The sequence below is a fragment of the Rhinopithecus bieti genome, unplaced genomic scaffold (genome assembly GCF_001698545.2).
Source record: "Rhinopithecus bieti isolate Rb0 unplaced genomic scaffold, ASM169854v2 scaffold_39746, whole genome shotgun sequence".
Taxonomy (NCBI): Eukaryota; Metazoa; Chordata; class Mammalia; order Primates; family Cercopithecidae; genus Rhinopithecus; species Rhinopithecus bieti.
Genome location: NW_016816960.1, coordinates 2,688,369 through 2,711,351, shown reverse-complemented (window position 1 = coordinate 2,711,351; position 22,983 = coordinate 2,688,369). Strand labels below are relative to the sequence as shown.

The following is a 22,983-nucleotide window of genomic DNA, read 5'->3' as shown; positions in this document are numbered from 1 at the left end:
AAATTCTTTTAAGTCTGGTTTGTGAAAAATAAAGATTAGTTTCTGGAAAAAGAAATAGTTCTTGGACTCAGCCTGCCTCCCCAGCCTTGCTCAGCTTCTGAAAAGTTGTATCTTCTCCTGTGCCTACCTTAAAACAACAGTCTCAGTCAGTGGCTTGGAGTTCTACTTCAGTCTGCATCGTTTTAGTGCCTGCAAACTAAAACGCAGTTTTACTTTATTCTGTTAATATTTTGTATATCCTGAGTCCGTCCCTCACCATGCTGAGTTGCTTGCCTAAACTATTTGTTTCTTGAGAAACCACCTGTTGTTTTTGTTAGACTCTAATTACAAAGTTGCATAAATTTTAAGTAGTCTCTCTTAACCGTATTTCTACCTCCTTTATTTTTTATTTTGCAGAATGAGAAGTTTTTTTCAGGAACATATATATGGGTTTCTAAAAAAACACCTGACCTGAATGTTAATTTATTTTTTAAAATTTCCTGGAAATATTTTATTTAAAATGCATTTCTTATTATTTTTAGCTAATACCTCTTGCTTACTACGCATCAAATGTTCAAAGTACTTACCAGAGATTAGCTCATTTAATTCACACGTTGCTGCGTGATGAATCTGGTATTACCGATATTTTACAGAAAGGGAATAAGAGGATCAGAGAGAATGAGTAACTTGCCTGAGGTCAGACTACTGGTAGTCTGGTTCTGTAGGCTCTGTTCCTACTGTGCTACATTGCCTTCTGTACCCTGTTGAATGTAATAAACTAGATTTGATTATGATATTTTTTGTATACATTAAATTGATAGTTTCATAGCAAATCAAAACCTTGTCAGCATCAAATATACAAGTGAGAAGAATTGCGGTGAACTCATAAGGATAGCAAACTTAACAGCTTCATCCATTTAGAAGCTGGGAAAATGATGTCAAATTTATACTCTGTAATTGTTATAATAAGTAGTTTTTTAGAAGTCTTCGTTTCATTTGGTTTAGTTATGTTTTACATTTCTTCTTAGGCATATGACACCTGAAAAATTTTATGTGGAAGCTTGTGATGATGGAGCAGATGACGTACTTACCATTGACCGTGTGTCCACAGAGGTTACCCTTGCAGGTATTTTACAGCCAGATTTAGAAGTTTAGGGAGAAAGATTTCATACATAAATTACAATAGTTAAAAAACATCACTCAGAGGTGCGTCAGTGTGTGGATCTCTTAAGTGCATTCTTACTAAAATTTTTATTCTTGCTACCTCATTTGAATGTAATGGTATACCCATTACTATACATGAAAAGTAATGGCAAAACCGCAGTTACTTTTGCACCAGCCTGTAATTTTGTGCATTAGTTTTATGCTGTCTCCTTTTTTGTGAAAAGGAGAAATGATCTTGAAAATTTTAGGTAGCATTTTACTGTCTGTAAGGATTTAAAAACATAATATTTATTTATTTTTTCCCTTAGCTGTATTTTAACAGGATTGGCTTAGATAGCTAAGTTTCTTTCTAGCTGTAAGATTTAAGATATTTGAGAGTGAAAAGTTGTTTCAGCTTTAAGAGTATGGAATTTTAACAGCTGCTTTTGTTTTTGTTTTGAAAACTTTCATGACTATGAGGAAATTTAATAAATGAAAAATAAAATATCCATCACTGACTAAAACTTGTAGGTGTTCTTAGGCAAATTATGTTTCTAAGTGTTATCTACCTATCCAGTTATACTTTGGTTTTGCTTTTCTGGGATGTGAAAAGCAAACTCTTTTTTTCACTTTTGTGGAATACCCTCACTTCTGAGTAGATAAATACGAAATAATTTTGGTGGCAAATTAATGTACCAAGTGATAACACATTTGGAATTTCATATTTCGTTTGTTGAAAGATTCTAATTCACCTCCAGAGTTCTATATTTTTTTCTTAAAGTATAATATTTGAATAACCGTAGAGTAGGCATTCAGTAAATAGCCTTTGAGTGGGTGAAGCGAAATATGAAAATATATTACGTGAGATAATGGGGTGTAAGAAAAGTATGGCTATAAAATTTGTTTTTTTGATTATGTGGTAATTCTGGTAGGTACTATATAAAGTTTGTCTTTGATCAAATGGAATTAGAGCTCTGTTTTAGTTTGATAATTTGATATTTCCTATTTGGCTGTTGCTTGGTGGCTTGGGATCTCTCAAGATAGCTGATTGGTTTTAACCAGTGTTAGTACACTTCTCCTAAAGTTTAAATTATACTAATCTTTATACCGCATTGATACAACCTAGTGTCTTACAAGAGCTTTAATGTGGGTGTATTTTCAGTTATTCTTGATCTTTCAGTAACATTTTATTTGTAGGTAGAGATTGCAGACCCATTTGCATAGACTGAAAAGCTAAAGGTCATGAATAGTTTGAATGTAAAGATGATGATGCCGAACAGTCATCAGTAAGACACATGATAAAATACTTCCACGCAAAGTCAGTGCTGATGAGGGACTGCCTTGCTGACAGTTTCTTAGCCAGTTTCTTTTCACCATTGGGAATGCAGACCATGGCATTCGTAACGGGACTATTTTTTCTTCCATGAAAAATCCTAACATACGTTCTAGGAGTTATCACAGTTTTATTGCTGTTACACTCCAGTTTACATAACTTACAGCTCTATCAGTAGTGCATTTAAGTTAAGAAATGTTACTTTTCTTAGAACAAATCATGCAAATTGATTTAGTCAAAGTAACTATTGAAATCAAACTAAATTTCTGTTTCTGTTGGTGAGCTTTTGTATGTGATTTTCTTTCTTTCGTTTCTTTTAAAGTCAAGAAAGATGTTCCTCCTTCAGCTGTCACAAGACCAATATTTGGTATACTGGGCACAATCCATCTGGTGGCAGGTAAGAGAAAATAAGCTAAGATGGACAAAGAAGGTAATTAAACCAGGTAGTTAAATTGATAATATTAGAGTGAGTGTACGATGAAGTAATACTTTGTGTCATGCTTTAAGCAGTAAATCTCTTGGTTAAGTATTTGTCATTAATTTTTAAAAGAAATACTCCCCAAATGGTAAAATTTATCAGCATGAGGTTCTGTTATTTAAAAAAAAGTTTTGTATTTCGTTGTGTTTCAGTTAGAGTTGAAATCCTTAACTAGATTGTTTTTGCAAATGGAGTATATAAATAAACTTTTTTTTTTTTGAGATGGAGTTTTACTCTTGTCGCCCAGGCTGGAGTGCAGTGGCACAATCTCGGCTCGCTGCAACCTCCACCTCATGGGTTCAAGCAATTCTCCTGCCTCAGCCTCTTGAGTAGCTGGGATTACAGATGCCTGCCACCACACCCAGCTAGTTTTTTGTATTTTTAGTAGAGACGGTGTTCCAGCATGTTGGTCAGGCTGGTCTTGAACTCCTGACCTCAGGTGATCCACCCGCCTCGGCCTCCCAAGTGTTGGGATACAGGCATGGAGTCATCATGCCAGCCTGTAATCAATTTTTGGAGCCGGGGCGCGGTGGCTCAAGCCTGCTAAGTCCCAGCACTTTGGAGGCCGGAGAACGGGCGATCACTTCGGAAGGTCAAGGTATCGAGACCATCCTGGCCTAATAGGTGGACACCCTGTCTCCTACTTAAATATTACAAAAAAACTGGGGCCCGGGCGGACGGAGGCGGGGCGTCTGTTAGTCCCAGCTGTCTCGGGATGGCTGAGGCAGGGAATTGACCGTAACCGCGCGAGGCGGAGGCTTGCCAGGGAGCTGAGATCCGGCCACTGCACTCCAGCCTGGGTGGCAGAGCAAGACTCCGTCTCAAAAAAAAAAAAAAATTTTAATGCATCAGTGGACCAGGGTATTCTACACCTTCAGTCCTGTACTAATAGGACATAGTGTATGTTAGCAAATGTTCTGAATTGTTAAGAAGGTGATTTTTCTTTAGATTTAATTTCATTGAGCTTGTTTGAAGTTCCTGTTGTTTCAGGCAACATGCTAGATGCTGAGTTATAAAGGATGAAAGTCCATTTTGCCCTGCAGTTCACAGTCTAGTGAGAGAGGCGTGTAAGTAGTAAACTACTGCAGTACAGTGTGACAAGTTCCAGGAGAGACATGTACATGGGAAAACTTTCAGAGAGGGCACTTGTGGGTAGAGTGTTGAACACACCTGAAGAATTAATTCAGTAGGAAAGGGTTACTCTGTTTTATATATTTGTGGGGTGAGGAGGTGGCAAGGTCAGGATTGGTATATTGTGCATGATGTTGTGATGACTCCTTGATTCCTGACCACTCATCCTTGTAATATTGCAGCAGCCAGTTAGCTGTACTGCCCCAGCACATTTCTCTACCATTTAGAGTGACATGAAGGACATAGGAGTGGTGTGGAAGGGACATTGCCCTGTAATGTCAGATCTTGTGACCTGATGCTTTGAACTGCCTGCTAGGAAATGATTAGCAGAGGCCTGTATCCCTTGGGGTTGATGAAAGAGAGAAAAAGAAGTATTTTCTGTCTCTACTTTCCATTTACTAAGACAAATCCTTTGTTTATGAAAAGCTTTTGCTTTTATCTTTTTTGAGAAAAACGTGACCTTTCAGTAAGGATTGTTCTAAATAATATGCTGGCCTTTCTATTCATAAATTGTAAGGTTGCTTTAAAAATGGGCCTTTTATCTGAGTGGCACAACACAGTCTCATTCTACTAGCCTTTAAAGTTAAACAATAAGGACTCCTATTTCTACCTTTATAGTTACTGTTTTTATAATTATGTGTATTTGGCTTGCTTTTTGCAGGTAATTATCTTATAGTCATTACTAAAAAGACAAAAGTAGGTGAATTTTTCAATCATGTAATCTGGAAAGCAACAGATTTTGATGTCCTTTCTTATAAGAAGACAATGTTGCACTTAACTGATATTCAGGTAAGAACTGGAAATTGTTACTAATTGCAGAGCCCAAAGAAGTAGCATAGGCTGAGTAGAGGAGGGTGAGGGTGTTGTGGAATAGATGCTGTAATTATTTTAACAACCTATAGAGTAAGGTCACTCTACCTACTTTTCTACCTAGGCATAATAAATATTTTTTAAATCATTTGTTGCTCTTGTTTGTTTGTTTTTTTAAGATTCTTTTTTTTTTTTTTTTTGAGATGGAGTGTAGCCTAGGCTGGAGTGCAGTGGCGCAATCTCGGCTCACTGCAAGCTCTGCCTCCTGGGTTCATGCCATTCTCCTGCCTCAGCCTCCCAAGTAGCTGGGACTACAGGCGCCCACCGCCACACCTGACTAATTTTTGTGTTTTTAGTAGAGACAGGGTTTCACCTTGTTAGCCAGGATGGTCTCGATATCCTGACCTCGTGATCTGCCCGCCTCGGCCTCCCAAAGTACTGGGATTACAGGCGTGAGCCACCACGCTCGGCTGATTCAATTCTTAAATTATGAAATGTCATATGGAGAGAAAAGGGAAAACAGAAATGCACATGTACTCAACACCAGATTTAACTTCATATCGTCTTTGTAAAGAAATAAATTACAAATACCTTTGAAGTTCTACTCCTCTTAACTCATTCTCTTCTTTCCCAGAGAGGTTTTCTCTATTTTTACCACATGTGAATGTAAGTGTGTATGTGTGTTTATGAAATGTGTATATATTCTTTCAGGCAATTTTCCTTTTGCACTATTCCTGTATGCACAGATTTCAGTAACCATGGTTTAGTTAACACCAATCCCCAAGCAACATGGCTTAAATTTCAGTTACTACAGTTTATTAACTGAAGAATTAACCCACCAAAGATGAAGGTGCAAAAGACAAAAAACAACAACTCTGGAAGAGAAATTGAAATTGAACATAAATGGAGCATAGAAGAAGTAGCTGACCATGGGAATGCTGACACTATCACCATTCAAGGGACTGTAGGTATGCAGCCAGAGGTCCTAGTGCAGGCGAACTGACCGGCATTAATGATGGAGTGGCTGTGACGAAAAGGATGACAGTATCTCAGAGGAAGTGACGCCTGCAACAGACTTCTCATTAAAGGAAACCTTGGAGATATTTCCCAACGTTGAAAGTGCAAAGGATAAAATGTCAGAAGTTGGTTTAGACTTAGGAAGGTGTGTGACAGTTCACCAGGGATAGAAGAGATAGTCTGTATCTTAATTTATATGACAAGAAGAAGGCAAGCACTGTTCAAGTCTCTTGATAAGTTTTTTTACAAAGAAATAAAATATTTTTTATTCTCAGTGTTTCTGATGTTTTACAGTGTGCTAAATATTAGTTTTACAATTTACTCATTTCTTTATACTTATAATAATTTGCTGTATATGTAACTTACAAATTAATGTCTACAACTTATAACTATATAAGTAAATATAACTTACAATAGAGTTTTAATGTTTTGACAAAAAAATTTTAAAGGTCATGAAACAATCATAGTTTTACAGTTGATTGTTAAGATAGCTTAAGATTATTAAGATTAAAATCACATGGTAATTTTTACAGTCCCACTTTACAAAGTAAAGACTGCCTGTATTCATGTTTAAACAGGATCTGTTTTTGCTCATGAATGGCATTGCCCTGTTCTGATTCTTTGACTCTTACTTTTTAAAGTCAACATTGTTTAGAAATATACCTATTGAGAGTGATTGTTTTCTTAATGTAATTTTAGTTATGTGTTTGCTATTTAAAAATTTTACGTTATATTTTACACACAATTTATAAGAATGTTTGTTTCTAGAAGAAAATGTATTAAAACATATAACTTAGGATAAATATTTTAAAAAATAAAATTATAGCACTGCCTAACTAAGTAAAACTACAAGATATGCTTTTTATACTTTAGAATTTCTTTTTTATTATATATATATTGAGAAATATATATCAATATATTCATTCTCTACTGGGCATATTTTAAAAAAATAAAAATGGCTGTATTTATTTAATAGACCAGTCATATTTACTTAGTTTCTTCTTGATTGTTATTCTTTGTTGTCAAGCTGTGTAGCTAATTTTAAAAACATGTCTGAGCACAAATAAAAAATTTTGTATATGTAGATTTGTAACATGTAGATTAACAAGTTAATCATTTAGTAATGGTTAAACGTTACTAAACATTAACAATTGCTTTTTAAAACAAGGATAAAACCAAATGTCAATATTGGTATTCATTGGGAAAGCTAGTTAAAATGGTTTTCCAAGAATAAAGATAAATATTGCTTTTACTGGACTTTTAATCTCTGTTTTAAAGAAAAGAATTCCATTTTACTTCTCATCCATCCCAAAGCAGGGAACGTTTCTTGAGAATGAGGATTATGTTAGTATCTTGCTATGTGCGTTATTGGGCCCCTCATAAATGTATGTGTTTTATTTGTCAAATGAAGATAGCTATGCTAACTTAGCAGGGCTGTTGTGAAGATTAAAGAGAGTCTTAGGAAAATAACCGGCACATAGTAGATCATAACCGAAGGTGATGTTTTGTTAAAACCACTCTTCTGCCCTTTAGAATAAAGTTTGTAAAGGATACAAAGGGGAGAAGTCCTACCTAATCAAGTTACCTAATAGTACCCTACAGTGTTTACTGAGTATCTTCTGTGTGTCAGGAACTGTCCTACATCCCAGGGAAATGGCGAGCCTCCCCTTTACTGGCTCAGTCATTGTGCCAGTAGTCTTTAATGAGACTGGACTTAACAGGATTTAATTTGTATTCTTTTCTCATGCTGACAGATTCCTTTTCAATTATGAGCTGTACTGATTTTTCTTTGTTTACAGTTACAAGATAATAAAACCTTCCTAGCGATGCTAAACCATGTCTTGAATGTGGATGGATTTTACTTTTCAACAACATATGATTTGACCCATACTTTGCAGCGGCTATCCAACACTAGTCCAGAATTCCAAGAAATGAGTCTTTTGGAAAGGGTAAGCTTGATCTTCAGTTATTTTATTTTAGTATTTTAAAACGGACATGTCTCTGTTTCATGCATAAAATTTATATTGATTTTCTCAGTCCTGGCTATATGTTAGAAACATGTATGAGGCTTTGAAAATATACCCTATTTTAAATATACATCACAATCCCAGTGTGAGAGTCCTTGAATCTGTGTATGTATACAGCCAGAATTGAGAACCACTGGTGTAGATATTCAGAAATCTTTGTATAAACACACAAGTGAGTTATTAGAGGAAAATCTTTCAGAATTTGTATTTTGCATAACTATTACTAGGCTACCAAGTGCTAACTCTCACATGTAAAATCTTCAAACTAGCATTGCATTCATTTGTAATTTCTTAACTCTCAACTCTCAGTGTTCGGTAGTGCAGCAGTTACATTAGCAGTGTAATTAGGCTTATAAAATTCATATTCTAATAGTTGATACTTCTTCTGTAGTGATGGTTATTTATAATTTTATAACTAAAATGTAACAAAAGTCACTAAGAATTTGGAAAATGTCCTTTTAAAGGTTTTTTTTATTTTGCTTTTTTTTTTTTCTTTGAGACAGAGTCTCGCTCTGTCACCTAGGCTGGAGTGCAGTGGTACGATCTTAGCTCACTACAACCTCTGCCTCCTGGGATCAAGTGATTCTTGTGTCTCAGCCTCATAAGTAGCTGGAATTACAGGCGTGTACTAACACGCTTGGATAATTTTTAGTGTTTTTAATAGAGATGGGGTTTTGCCATGTTGCCCAGGCTGGTCTCAAACTCCTGGCCGCAAGTGATTCACCCACCTCATCCTCTGAAAGTGCTGGGATTACAGGCGTGAGCCACCGTGCCTGCCCAATCTGCTTTTTTTTTTTTTTTTTTTTTAATATAAATATAGAGTGAATGTATCTTTAAAATTAGGTTTCAAATGATCTCAACTTAAAGTTTCTTTTGTTCAGGAACCTGGATAATTGCTGCCTTAATTTTTTTGACACACCTTAGATGTGTTTAATGAGAAGACAGAATTTAAAAGGTCCTTCCATGTTACCTATTAGGTTGGACATGTGAAATTGTCAGTAATTGCCCATTTTTAATCAATAAAAATGGTTATTTCTTATAGTTCAACCTAAATTAATATTTTAGTTGACTGGCTTTTTTGGGTAAGATTTTACACTCTAATTTAGTAAAATTGTATGTAGCCTTAGATGGAAGTTGAGATGCAGGCTAAGCATTCAAGAAACTTGGCTTTTAACTACAAAGAGACTTGCTTTTAAAAGCAGTTGCTACATTCTCCATTTGTTTGTGAAACATCTCTACAACGTCAGCCATGTACCAGGCACTATACTAGCCCCTGGGGACCCAGAATTAAGCTGTGGACCCTGTCTTATGGGAGCCTACAGACCGCCAGGGAAGTGGTAGTCAAAGAATGGTTGCTATAATGAAGGTATGTACCAAAGTGAGGTGGGATCCTGAAGGAATGAGGGTCTTTGCCTGGGGTTGTCAGCGACAACTTTATAAAGAAAGGTATCTACAGAGGACAGTAACTTTACACAGAAAGATAACTTTTGAGCTGAGACTTGATGAAGATTTGTTTGTCAGGTGACAGTGGGCCAGGGAGGGTTCCAGGCAGAGGTGGTGGTAGAGGCTAAGCTGAAGAAAAAGCCATCTCATCTGTTGGATGAGTTGGGAATTTTTTGTCAGCTAATCAGAAAGTCAGCCAAGGTGGTGGTTCATGCCTATAATCCCAACACTTTAGATGGCCGAGGCAGAAGGATAGTTTGAGTCCAGGAGTTCAGGACCAACCTGGGCAACATAGGGAGACCACATCTCTACAAAAATTTTAAAAATTAAACAGGTGTGGCGGCACACACCTGTAATCCCTGCTAGTCAGGAGGCTGAGGTGGGAGGATTGCTTGAGATAGAGGCCGCGGTGAGCTGTCATCACGCCACTGTACTCCAGCCAAGGCAACAGCGAGACTGTCTTAAAAAAAAAAAGTTAATGTTTTTTTAACTTGGGAATCATAAAAGTGATCAATGGAACATATATACCCTAAATATTTTAACTTAAAACAGAAAGTTTTACATTGGTCAATGTTTTTATGTACGGCCGTAGGATTTTCTTTGTTTTTGGTTCCTTGTTTCTGAATTGTCTTCCCTGTGTAAATTACATCCATAAGGCTTTCCCATTTGGGCCACTTTAAAGACTTTGACACTTACAGAGAAATCTGTATGCAGAATCCTGTACATTTTTACTATGTTCTTTTATATATTTTTAGTTGCCACTCCCACTCTAATTCAACAGCAGTTTTGTTTTAGCAACTTGCCTCTTACCAAGTTATATTCCAAATCATTTAACTTTATAGAAACAGCAGTCTGTTTTTAGTCTTATTTTATTGATTTATAAAATATTTAGTTAAACTATATAAAGAAATAATAAGTATGACTGGCACAGACCACTTGGGAACACACATTTGAATCTCAGGAAGTGCGATTCAGCTGGTTGTGGCCAAGTGCAAAAACCATTCCCTGTGACTTTTAGAGTTGGGGTTGTGGGTGGTTCATTTGGTATGCTTCATAAATAGAATTGATTAATCTACTGAGTAGAGTCAATTATTTTGTTTGTTTTTTCTTTTTTGAGACAAAAGTCTTGCTGTGTCGCCTAGCCTGGAGTGCAGTGGTACAATCTTGGCTCATTGCAGCCTCCACCTCCCAGGTTCAAGCGATTCTTGTGCCTTAGCCTCCCCAAGTAACTGGGACTACAGACATGTGCCAACACATCTGACTAATTTTTGTATTTTTAGTAGAGAAAGGGTTTTGCCATGTTGGCTAGGCCGGTCTCGAACTCCTAAGTCTCAAGTGATTCGCCTGCCTTGGCCTCTCAGAGTGCTAGGATTACAGGCATGAGCCACCACGCCTGTCCCTAAGTAGGGTCCATTAAATATAGATTGTTGAGGGAGCTTCTTCTGTATTTATGAAAGTCAGAGTGGCCAGAGATGAGATCAGAGAGTTAATTAGGGACTGCCAGATCCTAGGACTGATTAGGCCATGCAGAGATTTGGTTCTTTAGATGACAGAGTCGTTGAAGAATTTTGAGCAGATAGGAGACAGGACACGTTAGAGAATTCCTACTGGCAGTATTGTGGAAAAATAGGTGGGGAGGGCTAATGCCTAAACTGGAGGCAAGGGAAGCTGTGTTAGTAGTTAGGCTGGAGTCAGATGTTGGTCAAGGATAGTGGAAGTAGAAATGTAAAAAAGATGGATTTTGAAGAAGATTAGTACTTGAAAATTAAATGAAAGGGAAAGAAATACCCTAAGACTCCTCCCAAGTTTCTGTCTGGCCTGAGACAATGAGACAGGAATGTCCACAGGAGGTACAGATTTGAGGGGGAGATGTATTTTGTTTGAGACCGGTCAAAGAAGAGATTGATTGGTGTCGTTTTCTTTCTGCAGAAAGTAAGCTTGGCAGGAGATATTTTATTAAATTTTAAAACTTCTCTCAGGCAGATCAGCGGTTTGTATGGAATGGTCATCTTCTAAGAGAACTTTCTGCACAGCCAGAGGTAATGTACACTAAATAAAATCTGCTTAATCGTTGCAGTCCAAGCTTTAATTCAGTGCATGTTATAAAGTGACTTCCTAATCACCAAGAATTTTGAGAAACAAATCTAATTTAACTTTGTAACTTACAAACTTGGATCAGGTCTACCCTGGCACATCATTCTAGGTTGAAGAAGCCTAATTATTTTACTCTGATCTTCTATAGAAACCTTAAGTAAAAATACATTGCTTTGTCTAAGAGAGATACAGTAGGTCTTGGTACATGGATAATGAAGAAATGAGGGGCCAGAGCCAAGTTCCCTGGCCAAGGGGAGAGCTCTGTTTTTGTCTTCCTTTGGGGATGAGACTCCCTTCAGTCACCCAGGAGAGACATGCACAGGCACCACCTTCTTCTGTCCTTTGTCTGCACATACGAGGTGTAAACAGGGAGGCCCAGCTAGGGAAACATGATATATTACTGAATCTAGGTAAATAGATGTGTCTAATTACTTTATTTCTTGTCATTTGCTATGCTTTTTTTGGAAAAGTAGTTTGAGCTGCAAACAATTAGCATGGGATATCTTTTCCCTGGAGGAGTGAAGTTGTAGGCAAAGACTGAAAAGGAGGTAAACATTCTGTAACTTCATGTAGCTTTATTAGTGTTCCAAAATCTGTGAATATTCAAGCTCAAATGATTGTAATGCATACTTAATGTTACATTAGAGAAATTTTTTAAAAATTATGTTACCCATAAGTTTACTACCTTGTTATGTTTGTATATTACCTCCCTATGTGTACATATTTTTATATAATGCTCATTTATTTTTGAAGTGTATTTGTTCTAAATATGTATCTTCATTTCAGGTTCATCGGTTTGCCCTTCCAGTGTTACATGGCTGTATCCTTACGTGACATTACTCTTTAGTTTCTAGATGCCTTTATTTAAATTTTATTATAAGGCAGATTTAGAGGTAGTCTCAAATACTCCATAAGGAGAGTATTTCAGAATTAATAGAACTTGCTGTTGATAAGAAAATCAAACTCATTGCCATTTTGGTTTTTTTTTTTTTAGAATGAACTTTTCAGACTATACGACTCTTTCTCTGTTCAAGAGTTCTGGGGCTGGTTGTTTAAAGAGAAGGAATACGTATACTGTATTTTGCCTTTATTTGATGTTATCTTTTATCAGTAAATTACACATAAGTAGTTTGGACCTGGCTGTTGAAAACTTTCCTTAGTACAGAATTTGAAAAGTTAGACTTAGGCCGGGCACGGTGGCTTGCACTTCCAGTCCCAGTTACTCAGGAGGCTGAGGTGGGAGGATGACTGGAGTCCAGGAGTTTGAGGCTGCAGTGAGCTATGATGGCACCACTGCACTCCATCCTGGGTGACAGGGTCAAAAAAAGTGTGACTCAGACACTAGTGTGGGTAATAACTTGGAGAGGAGAATTACCATTAAAAATTTTATTTGTCATTTGAAATAGTGACAGATAAATGAAAATAGGTAGAGTACAAAGAATATTGCCTAGGGGAGAAATCAGAGTACAGATACAAAATGAGTATTGATTATCTAATGGTAGGTTCATTTTAAAAACAAATCTGTATCATAGACATCATAATAAAAATAAAGCAGCCAAGTGCGCTGGCTCTTAAAGGATACATAAGCACAGTATATGCCGACGAGTGCCTATCCAGTTACGTGCCACATACTGACATTTCAGTCAGCGACAGACCACGTATATGGTGGTGGTCCTACAAGATTATAATACCATATTTTTACTGTATCTTTTCTATGTTTAGATATGTTGAGATACACAAATAACATTGTGTTAACAATTGCCTACAGTATTTAGTACAGTAACGTGCTATACAGGTTTGTAGCTAAGGAGCCATGGGCTATATACCATGTAGCCTAGGTGTGCAGTAGGCTGTGCCATCTAGATTTGTGTAAGTACCCTCTATAATGTATAGGATTGTCTGACGATACATTTCTCAGAATGTACCCCTATTAAGTGATGCATGACTGTAATCAGGATTGTGCTCTGCAGAAAATTGGTGATGACATCTTTCTATCAAGCACATGTAAGAAGCTTATCAGTACAAGTCTATTATTTATTTATTCATTATGTTAATATAATTTCACTAAACTTACGCTTGTTATACCTAAAACCCAAAAAGTTATGGAGGAAACATGTTCCAGAGTTACAGGGGAATAAAAATTAGAAAATTTTGGGATAAAAGCTCATTTATTTTTGCTTCCCCAAACCCCCACCCCGAGCTTTCCATGTTGTCCTAAGGACAAAATAAGAATAAATGTGTTTATTCGGCTGAACGCAGTGGCTCACGCCTGTAATCCCAGCTATTTGGGAGGCTGAGGCAGGAGTATCACTTGAACCCAGAAGGCAGAGGTTGCAGTGAGCCGAGATCTCACCACTGCACTCCAGCCTGGGCAACAGAGCAAGATTCTGTCTCAAAAAAAAAAAAAAAGTGTTCTTATTTAGTGCCTTAAATGATTTGGACCAACGATGGTGTTTTTTGTTTTTTGTTTTTTCAAAATGAGATTGTGAATGGACAAACAATATTAAGTGAGGTTATAGAACCTTTTTTTCTAGGCAATTTTAGAAACAGCTTACCCATTTACCTTTAAATTGAAAGCTTTAAATGAGCTTTTCTTTAGTGTGGTTTGTTGACTAGAAGTAAACTCGTGTGTTTCACACACATACAGAGACATTAATAAGTAAAATGACCCCAAGACAGGAACATGACTGGAATAGAGAGTGGACAGAGAGAGGTGGGAGCTGTGTTCAGAGAATTAGGTCAGCCCAAATGACTCGGCCTTATAAGCCGTGGGAAGAACTGTGGCTTTTACTTTAAATGTGGTGGGGCCAGGCATAGTGGCTCATGTCTGTAATCTCAGTGTCTTGGGAGGCTGAAGCAGGAGGATCCTTTGAGGCCAGGAATTCAAGACCAGCCTGGAGAACATAGTGAGACCCTGTCTCTACAAAAAATGTTTAAAAATTAGGCATGGTGGCATGTGCCTGTAGTCCCACCTGCTCAGGAGGCTGATTCAGGAGGATCACTTGACCCCATTTTGAAGCTGCAGTGAGCTATGATCACACCAGTGTACTCTAGCCTGGGTGACAGAGCAAGATCTCTACTCAAAAGATTTTTGAGAAGGGGAAAATTAGTGAAGGTGCATGCTAGAGTGATGTCCAAGAATGTGTGAGGTGGATGGGGTCAGTGCACAGGTAGAGGGCCTGGTGTGGACTGCTCACCTCCCACTGTAGAAGGGAAGCAGATTGGATGTGGATGCTGGTGGGTGTGTAAACGTGATCGGGGCCTGTGGAGGGCTTTTATTTTTACAGCGCCATATAAAGTGACATAATGGGCTGTGAGTGGGATGAGAGAGAAATGTTGCAGGTTGAGGGGAGTATGTGAAATGGCCATCCTGGAGAGAAGGCGTGGATGTCCCTGGGAGTAACTCACTGATGAAAGGCTAGAAGTAAATACATTCACATTTTAAAAGTTAATGCTGATGGGGTTCAGTTTTTATTTTACTCTTGTTCCTTTCATGCTTTCTGAATTCTCTAAAGTGTATATGTTTTTGTCTTACAGTCAGAGGAACATGATTCTTAAAGGAGTCAGTCATATTCTCTGCTAGATTTTAAGAGCAGGCTTATCTGCCCTGCTCGTCTTTGTGCCCTGGCTCAAAATAGATAATTTGGGTGAGTAAGGGAGCAAATACTGCCTTGGAGTCTTCTTTAGTGCTGTGGGCTTCAAAGGAAAGTGAATTGGGAGCTCAAAAGGAGCCCTTATCGAGTCTAATGATACTAGGTAATAGAGATGAGTCATTAGCAACTCACCTCATTGCTGATGTCATTAGGTACCATTTTGAAAATCATTTGGTGTTCTTTTGTGAATTTGCCAGCACTTCTCCAGTGCCTACCCAATACATTCATACCAGGAGGTCTTTCCAGAATGTTCACAGTACCATGTTACAGCAATACCATGAACATCACAAGGGCTTGAAGTTTATAAATAGTGTAGTTTCATTTTTACAAAAAAGCAAGCTGTGTGTTTCTAAGTCGTGGTTGCATGTGATGAAACTAAAAAGATAGGAGAATGGTCTCCATAAAACAGAATAGTTACTTCTAGGTGAGAACACAATTGGATAGAATAGGGAAGGAGCAGATAAATAGATTCACGGTTTTGGTACTGTTTTGAAGTTGGATGGTAGGTTCACAAATATTTTATTATGCTGTTATGCTTTATAATGGATGCATCAAATTATATTAAGAAAAAGTATTACATATAGAAAATACCATAACCAAACCTCAACAAATGTGGAAGGAGAAAAAGTAAGGCCATTGAAACAATAAAACCTTTCTGTCATACCCCCTTGCTCCCCCAGCCACAGTGTGGCAAACATTAAAAAGCAGACAATAAATTAGCCAGACATGGTGGCATGTGCCTGTAGTCCCAGCTACCTGGGAGGCCAAGGCGGGAGGATGGTTTGGGCCCAGGAGTTTGAGGCTGCAGTGAGCCTTGATGGTGCCACTGCACTCCAGCCTGGGTAGCCAGCAAGAGCCTCTCTCTCAAGTAAATAAATGCATAAATAATTTTTTTTTAAAAAAGCGGACAATATCAAATGTTGGTAAAGGTGAGAAGCCAAAGTAGTTCTTGAAACAAGATGGAATTTCCTAATAAGATCAGATGAGGAATATACTCTGTAACCGAGCAGTACTGCTCCTTAGAGCCACTTCTGCTTGTCCTCTACAGAGATGTTTATTGCAACACTGTTTATAATAGTAAAACTGGAAACACCTGGCATGTCCATGGACAGTAGAATGGATAAGTAACTGTAATCTAGTCATGTAGTAGAATATTATATAGCCATAGCAGCACCAAATGAACCTCCTGAATATAATGAGCAAATAAGGAGAACTGAAAGAATACATACAGGTTAATTCCTGTTATGTTAAAAAAAAAAAAAGCCAAAAGCTGTGCAGACTAAACAGGAAGTTGTTTAGTGGCAAGACTAGAAAGACAAGGGAATGATGAGCTGAGTGGATAGTAGTTACTTAGCAGTAAGGGAGCCACACAGAAAGGTGCTTCAAAGATGCTAGTGGGTACAAAGGGGTGTGTGTATGTGTAATTTTTAAAATTATGATCAAATATATTTAATAAACAGTTGGCCTTTTGATCATTTTAGATGTGTAATTCAGTGAGTGGCATTAATTTCATTCACAGTGTTGTGCAACCAGCATCCTGTTTCCATCACTCCAGTAAGAAATTCTTACCCATTTAATATCCACTCCCCATACTAAATGGGTATTTAACTGTTGTAAGTAGTTGCATACATTATATTTTACTGTTTATTATATTTCATAATAAAAACATTTAATGTAAGAGGTATGCCACTTCCAAAGGCCTTTCCAACCCTTTACTCTGGGAACGAAGTGGAGAGATCAGCCTTTAGAATTTCTAGGTATATGACTGTTTATATTACTGAATGGTGTAGGAAGTGTCCTATAGCATATACTATTATTAGTAGTTAAGGGAAATAACTTTATATAAAGAAGGGGGAGATACAGTCTTTCATATTGAGGTTCACCTTTTCTATTTTGAGGATAAGGTAGAGTCAGAATTTCCATTTCTAGGTAACTTTTGTTTAATTCACTTTAATCTGTGAATCTTCATATGCTTACCACCTGTTATGGCTAATTTATAATTATGTGTCATGCATTTCATTTTATTTTCCTTAACTACAGTAGCCTAGACTTCCCTCCCCCGCTTTTTCGTTTCTTATTTGAAAGTTAATCTATTTTAAATTTATGTTTTCCATTCAGAGTAGATTTTCAGTGATGTGGTTTATACTTAATTCTTTAAAAGTAATTGAGGATATCAGGAAAAGGGAAGCATATCATTTAAATAAAAACACCATAGTGAACTTCTTAAACATTGCATTCATGTCATAGGGTTATTAACTTGACAGAGCTTCACAGTTGATTATAGTACTAAAGGCTTGTGAATATTCAGGAAGATTTGCATACTCTCATTTTTTCTCTTAAAGACCATTATTAGGGTAGATGCATTCAAACAATCTAGAAACAATGCTTATGATTTCTATTATATGTTGTATTTTTCTTAATGTAGTTAAGTTATTACCATGCATTCATGTTCTATTAATGGAAAATACTTTGATTGGATTCTCATCTCGAGGAGGAGCTGTTTCAGAGCTGGTGTGCGCTATTATGTAAGAGGTGAGATTAATTTTGTCAGCATGGATCATATCTGTAATTAATATTTTGTCTTACAGTAACATGAATGTAACCTTTTGTATTTTATTTGTTTTCATTATCATTTGATAGCCTTGCTAAGTATTTATCTCCTACTTCATTATAATAATTAGGTAGGTCTTCCGTGTTTCAGCTACTGTAATTATATTGCAAATGTTAATGTTATACTTGTAGGCTGCTGCTTACTGCTTGAAGAGGAACTGATCATGTTGTTTGCTGGATATCTGAAAGCACAGCTGAACTCAGTGTAGTTTTCAGTAACCTAACCTAGAAAGTATTTTCTTGTATTGCTTTTAGGTTTTTTTGCATGCATGAAGCTAGTCATTTGCTTTATGCCTTCAACTTTGTGAACATTTACATTTTGAGCATTTATTTTCCAGACTTTGTACTAGCAACATGCTTATTTCGCTGAACTAAACTTTAAAAATCTGTATTAAAGCTTACTGTCATTATGAAAAGGAGTTTCTCCAATCTTTCTATTTTTTTTTAACCAGAATATATCAGCATATTTTATGGCTGTAAGCCATTAAATAAATTGTAGCTTGGGGCCAGAAAGTTGTAGAGATTATTTGCTTAATATCTCTCGTAGCAGAGGAAGAATAACATTGAGTGTGTGACCTGGCCAAGATCACAAACCAAATTAGAGTTAGCAACTCTCTTGTAACTAGATTTTCTTGGATGGAAACATAGTTTTTGATTAAATTTTTTGAACAGGTAGTGCATTTACATATTTCAAATATCAAAAAGTATTTTTTTAATGCGATAAAAAATATCTCCCATTTCTGACCTCATCTGCTCGGTTCTTACCCCCTTACCAGCTAATCAGATGTTAGTTTCTTATTTATCCTTCCGGATAATTTTTTTGCTAATACAGGTATGTGCCCTTCTCTTCCTCCTTTTCTTAGACAGTGATAATATTCTATGCATATTTTTCTGTACCTTGGTTCCTTTTTTTCTTAATATGTCTTGCGAATCTTTTCATAAAGATCTTTCTTTCATACACAGAAACACACATACTATCTCTCACTCTGACTCTCACTTTTAAAAATAACTGGATGTTGTTCCTTAGTGGGAATTATGAAAGGAAGCAAGGATAGCCTGTGCCTCTGACAAGTAATCTCATAAAGTATTGAGGAGTCATGTCATTGCTGATTTGGCTCAATAATTTTGGCCCCTTCTGGTGATATGGTAACAAAAACAGTGATACTTCGCATATACCTCCAAATGTTATATGTGAGAAATATGTGAGATAGAAAGGATGTTAGGAAATATTTGGCACAGTTAAAAATCCATTGATTTCTTTCTGATAATTTGGTAATTTGAGTCGGGACTAGCTTGAAAGTTGCATTTGCTTAGCAAGCTTTTCCTTGTAAAATAGATTATGTAAACAAATTTTAAAGGAATGCTTCAGATATTTGAAAGAACTAAACAGCATCAAGAATCCACTTTGCTTTTTGAACTAGGTTTTGTGAGCATATTTATGGAATTACAGAGGATCACATACAGTTTTTGTGTTTTCATTTTCATAATTAAAATCAGTATAAGCATCTGCTGGAGACCATTTGCACTGTTATAACAAAATATTTTAAAATGGCCTATATTCACCAGGTGTGGTGGCTCATGCCTGTAATTCCAGCACTTAGGGAGGGTGAGGTGGGCGGATCACCTGACGTTGGGAGTTCGAGACCAGCCTGACCAACATGTAGAAACCCCATCTCTACTAAAAATACAAAAATTAGTGGGGCGTGCTGGCGCATGCCTGTAATCCCAGCCACTTGAGAGGCTAAGGCAGAAGAATTGCTTGAACCCGGGAGGCAGAGGTTGTGGTGAGCTGAGATCGCGCCATTGCACTCCAGCCTGGGCAACGAGTGAAACTCCGTCTCAAAAAATAAATAAATAAAAATAAAATGACCTGTATTTACGTTGAGTATTGTGTTGTTACTAAGTATAATCACCTAAATTGATAGTGTTACCTTTCAAACTAGTATTTTTCAAATTAGGATCTATGGACATTTTCTCAGGGATCCTTGAGAATTTTTTTTTTTCTTTAAAAGATGTCTGAAGTTTGAGAAACACTATTTTAGAGGAATTTTGCGTGTAGGAACAATCAGTGTATTTAAGAGCAACCAACTTCATCTGTTTATTAATAGGTTTTTATACTCCTCTTTAAGCCTGTTTAAAGTGAGCGAGCTTCTGTTAGTTTTCTGATCATGTATAATGAGTTTGTTTGAATTGTATTTTCATAATGACTTTTCCACTAATTTGAACTGACTTAGTTCTCTCCAAGTTAACCTGAATTAGTGGGTTTCTGAAGTGTTTCTTTACGTAATCAGTATAGTTAATTCTTATTTTTTTTTCTACTTAGGAATTGATTCTGAAGGCCATGCAGCTAACTTTGTAGAAACAGAACAAATTGTGCACTACAATGGGAGCAAAGCTTCATTTGTACAGGCAAGTTGTTAGTCTGTTAGGCAGTCAGTGAATTGGCCTTTTCTGCTTGGATTATCATTTTCTGTCATGTTGAAATTTCCCTCTTTTCCCTTCTCCTCCGTTCTTATGTAATATTTTTATCTACAGTGCAGAAAAAGTTCACCCCAAGAAAGGAAAGTCCATTAATCTGGCACTAACCTACTGACATTTCCTGCCCTTAAATTAAATCCCTGGAGGAGAGGGTAAGCTAGGAGGTGCAAGGAGAGTTATGGAAATGGAGCCATCTGTCTGTTGAACCATTTACATGTATTCAGGGCAGTGATGATAGGACAAGCTGATGGCTTATGATTGACTTTACCTGCCACTGTGAGATGTCTCTTCTGTTGCCTTATGGAGTTGTGGACCACTTGCTGCTCTAGAGCGTTAGTGTCCAAATGTATTCATATGTTGATAAACATATCCATTTGAAAATGAATAAAGCAATTTTCTAATTTTTTCATAATGCCAAATTATATAACAGATGTAACCTGTTAATTTTTACTCATAGATAAATGTAGAATTTCGGGAAATAAAGAACTATCTACTACACAAATGCCGTGTATATAAAACTAGAAGGAGAAAAAGTTCTAAATGTTTTTTCATAAAATATGAACTTTAGGAGAGATACACATGGATTTTTAAAATAGTTGGTAGGTTGTATTACTTTTTTCCCTTGCATGTTCATTAATTTATATACCGCTGACAATAAGTAAGGTGAGAAAAACAAATATGTTTGTGTTTGTTTTCACATTTCTCTCTTTTCTTTTAGACTCGAGGGTCAATACCTGTTTTCTGGTCCCAAAGACCAAACCTCAAGTACAAACCACTGCCACAAATCAGCAAAGTAGCAAATCACGTGTGTATGCCTTTTTGTTGGCTAAAAATAGAAGCTTAATAGCATTATAATTTGCATGTAAAGAATGTGTTTACTCCCCTAAATCAGCATTCAACATCTTTGAGGCTCTTCTTGGTTCTAGTACATGGTAAACCCCTAAACCAAAAGTTGTGTAGGTGGCATGTTAGAAATATAGAAGAACAAACTATGATTGAATGGCGTGGCAAGTAAGGATTTAAGAGATCTCAGTAAGATTTGTAAATTTATGCTTTTTAGAGTACTTAATATATTCCTCTGAGGTTGTACTCAGAATTAAAGTGGTAGTGTTGCAGCTCAGAGTAAAATAGCTTATGATTACTAGATGACATTTAGAATATCTAGAAGACATAGTTCACACCCTGACATCATTCTTTTGAATATAGAAATAAGACATTTAAGGAGGTCCTTTTAAAATATTATAAATATTTAAATTGTATTTATAAATTACATAATGTACTCCAGTAAAATATGTAACTCTTTTCCCTCTAGATGGATGGTTTCCAAAGGCATTTTGATTCCCAAGTAATTATTTATGGAAAACAAGTTATAATCAATCTGGTATGTTTCTTATGTTTCTTGGGTTGGGGGCGGAGGAAACCTTAACTTTTTCTTGACAGAAAATTTACTATTTTAACCATTTTTAAGTATACAGTTAAGTGGCATTAAGTAGTTCGTAATGTACAACCATCATCACTGTTCATTTCCACAACATTTCATCATACCAGACAGAAACTCTATCCATTAAATAATTAACTTCCTGTTACCTCCCTCCCCGCGGCCCCTGGTAATTCTATTTTACTTTCTGTCTCTCTGAATTTGTCTATTCTGAGTACCCCTATGTAAGTGGAATAATGCAATATTTGTCTTTTTTTAATGTTTTTAAGGTTCATCCATCTTGTAGCATGTATAGAATTTCATTCTTTTTTTAAGACTGAAGAATATTCCATTGTGTGTGTGTGTGTGTGTGTATAAACATTGGTGGTGTACAAGGATCTGTTTGATCGAGTCCCTGTTTTCAGTTCTTTTAGGCTTTTACTTAGAAGTAGAATTGCTGGATCATATGGTGATTCTATGTTTGACTCTTTGAGGAACCACCGTACTGTTTGCCATAGCGGCTGCACCATTTTGTATTCCCACCAGCAATATACCAGTTCCAGTTTCTTCATATCCTTGCTGACAATTGTTGTTTTCTGTTTTGTGTGTGTGTGTGTGTGTGTGTGTGTGTGTATAAGTTTTTAATTATAGCCATCCTGATGGGTGTGGAGTGGTGTCTCGCGGTGTTGAGTTGATTTACGTTTTTCTAATGATTTGTGTGATTTTGAGCATCTTTTCATGTGCTGATTGGCCATTTGTGTATCTTCTTTGGAGAAATGTCTACGTAAATCCTTTGGCTCTTTTTTAATCAGGTCGTTTTTGTTTCAGTTGTAGTCATTCTTAATGAAGTCTGGATATTTATCTCTTAGCAGACAGGTGCTTTACAAATATTTTCTCCCGCTCTTTAGGTTGATTTTTTACTGTCTTGACAATGTCCTTGGGATACAAATTGTTTAAGTCCAGCTTATCTAGTTTTTCTTTTGTTGCCTCTGCTCTTGGTGTCAAATTCAAGAAATTGTCACCAAATCCAGTAACATAAAGTTACTCCTGTATTTTCTTCTTAAGAGTCTTTATAGTTTTAGATCTTACAGGCCTTTGGTCTGTTTTGAGTTAATATTTGTTTTGTCTATGTGTGTCTGTGTATTACTTCTTATCACTGCACATGAGTTAATTTTTGTATATAGTGTAGGGGTAAGGGTCCAACTTCATTCTTTTGCATATGGATATCCAGTTTTCCCAGCACCATTTATAAAAGACTGTTCTTTTCCTTTGAATAGTCTGTCACCCTAATAAAAAAATCAGTTGAACACATATGTAAGGTCTTATCTTGAGGCTCTGTTCTAGTCCATTGGTCTCTGTGTCTGTCCTTA

General features: G+C 36.6%; 1 protein-coding gene across 4 annotated transcripts in view; it reads left to right on the top strand.

Moving 5' to 3' along the window:
• SACM1L (SAC1 like phosphatidylinositide phosphatase) overlaps positions 1–22,983 on the top strand; it is a 55,896-nt gene that overhangs the window by 12,819 nt on the left and 20,094 nt on the right. For 2 of the 4 annotated variants that reach the window (XM_017855738.1, XM_017855739.1), the window contains 10 exons: positions 1,008–1,105; positions 2,778–2,852; positions 4,726–4,853; positions 7,691–7,840; positions 11,341–11,400; positions 12,242–12,275; positions 17,539–17,640; positions 20,042–20,127; positions 20,915–21,001; positions 21,509–21,577. In XM_017855738.1, the coding sequence (XP_017711227.1) occupies positions 1,008–1,105; positions 2,778–2,852; positions 4,726–4,853; positions 7,691–7,840; positions 11,341–11,400; positions 12,242–12,275; positions 17,539–17,640; positions 20,042–20,127; positions 20,915–21,001; positions 21,509–21,577 (889 nt within the window). The remainder of the gene's footprint in view (positions 1–1,007; positions 1,106–2,777; positions 2,853–4,725; positions 4,854–7,690; positions 7,841–11,340; positions 11,401–12,241; positions 12,276–17,538; positions 17,641–20,041; positions 20,128–20,914; positions 21,002–21,508; positions 21,578–22,983) is intronic. The other 2 variants (XM_017855741.1, XM_017855740.1) reach the window with 1 other exon arrangement.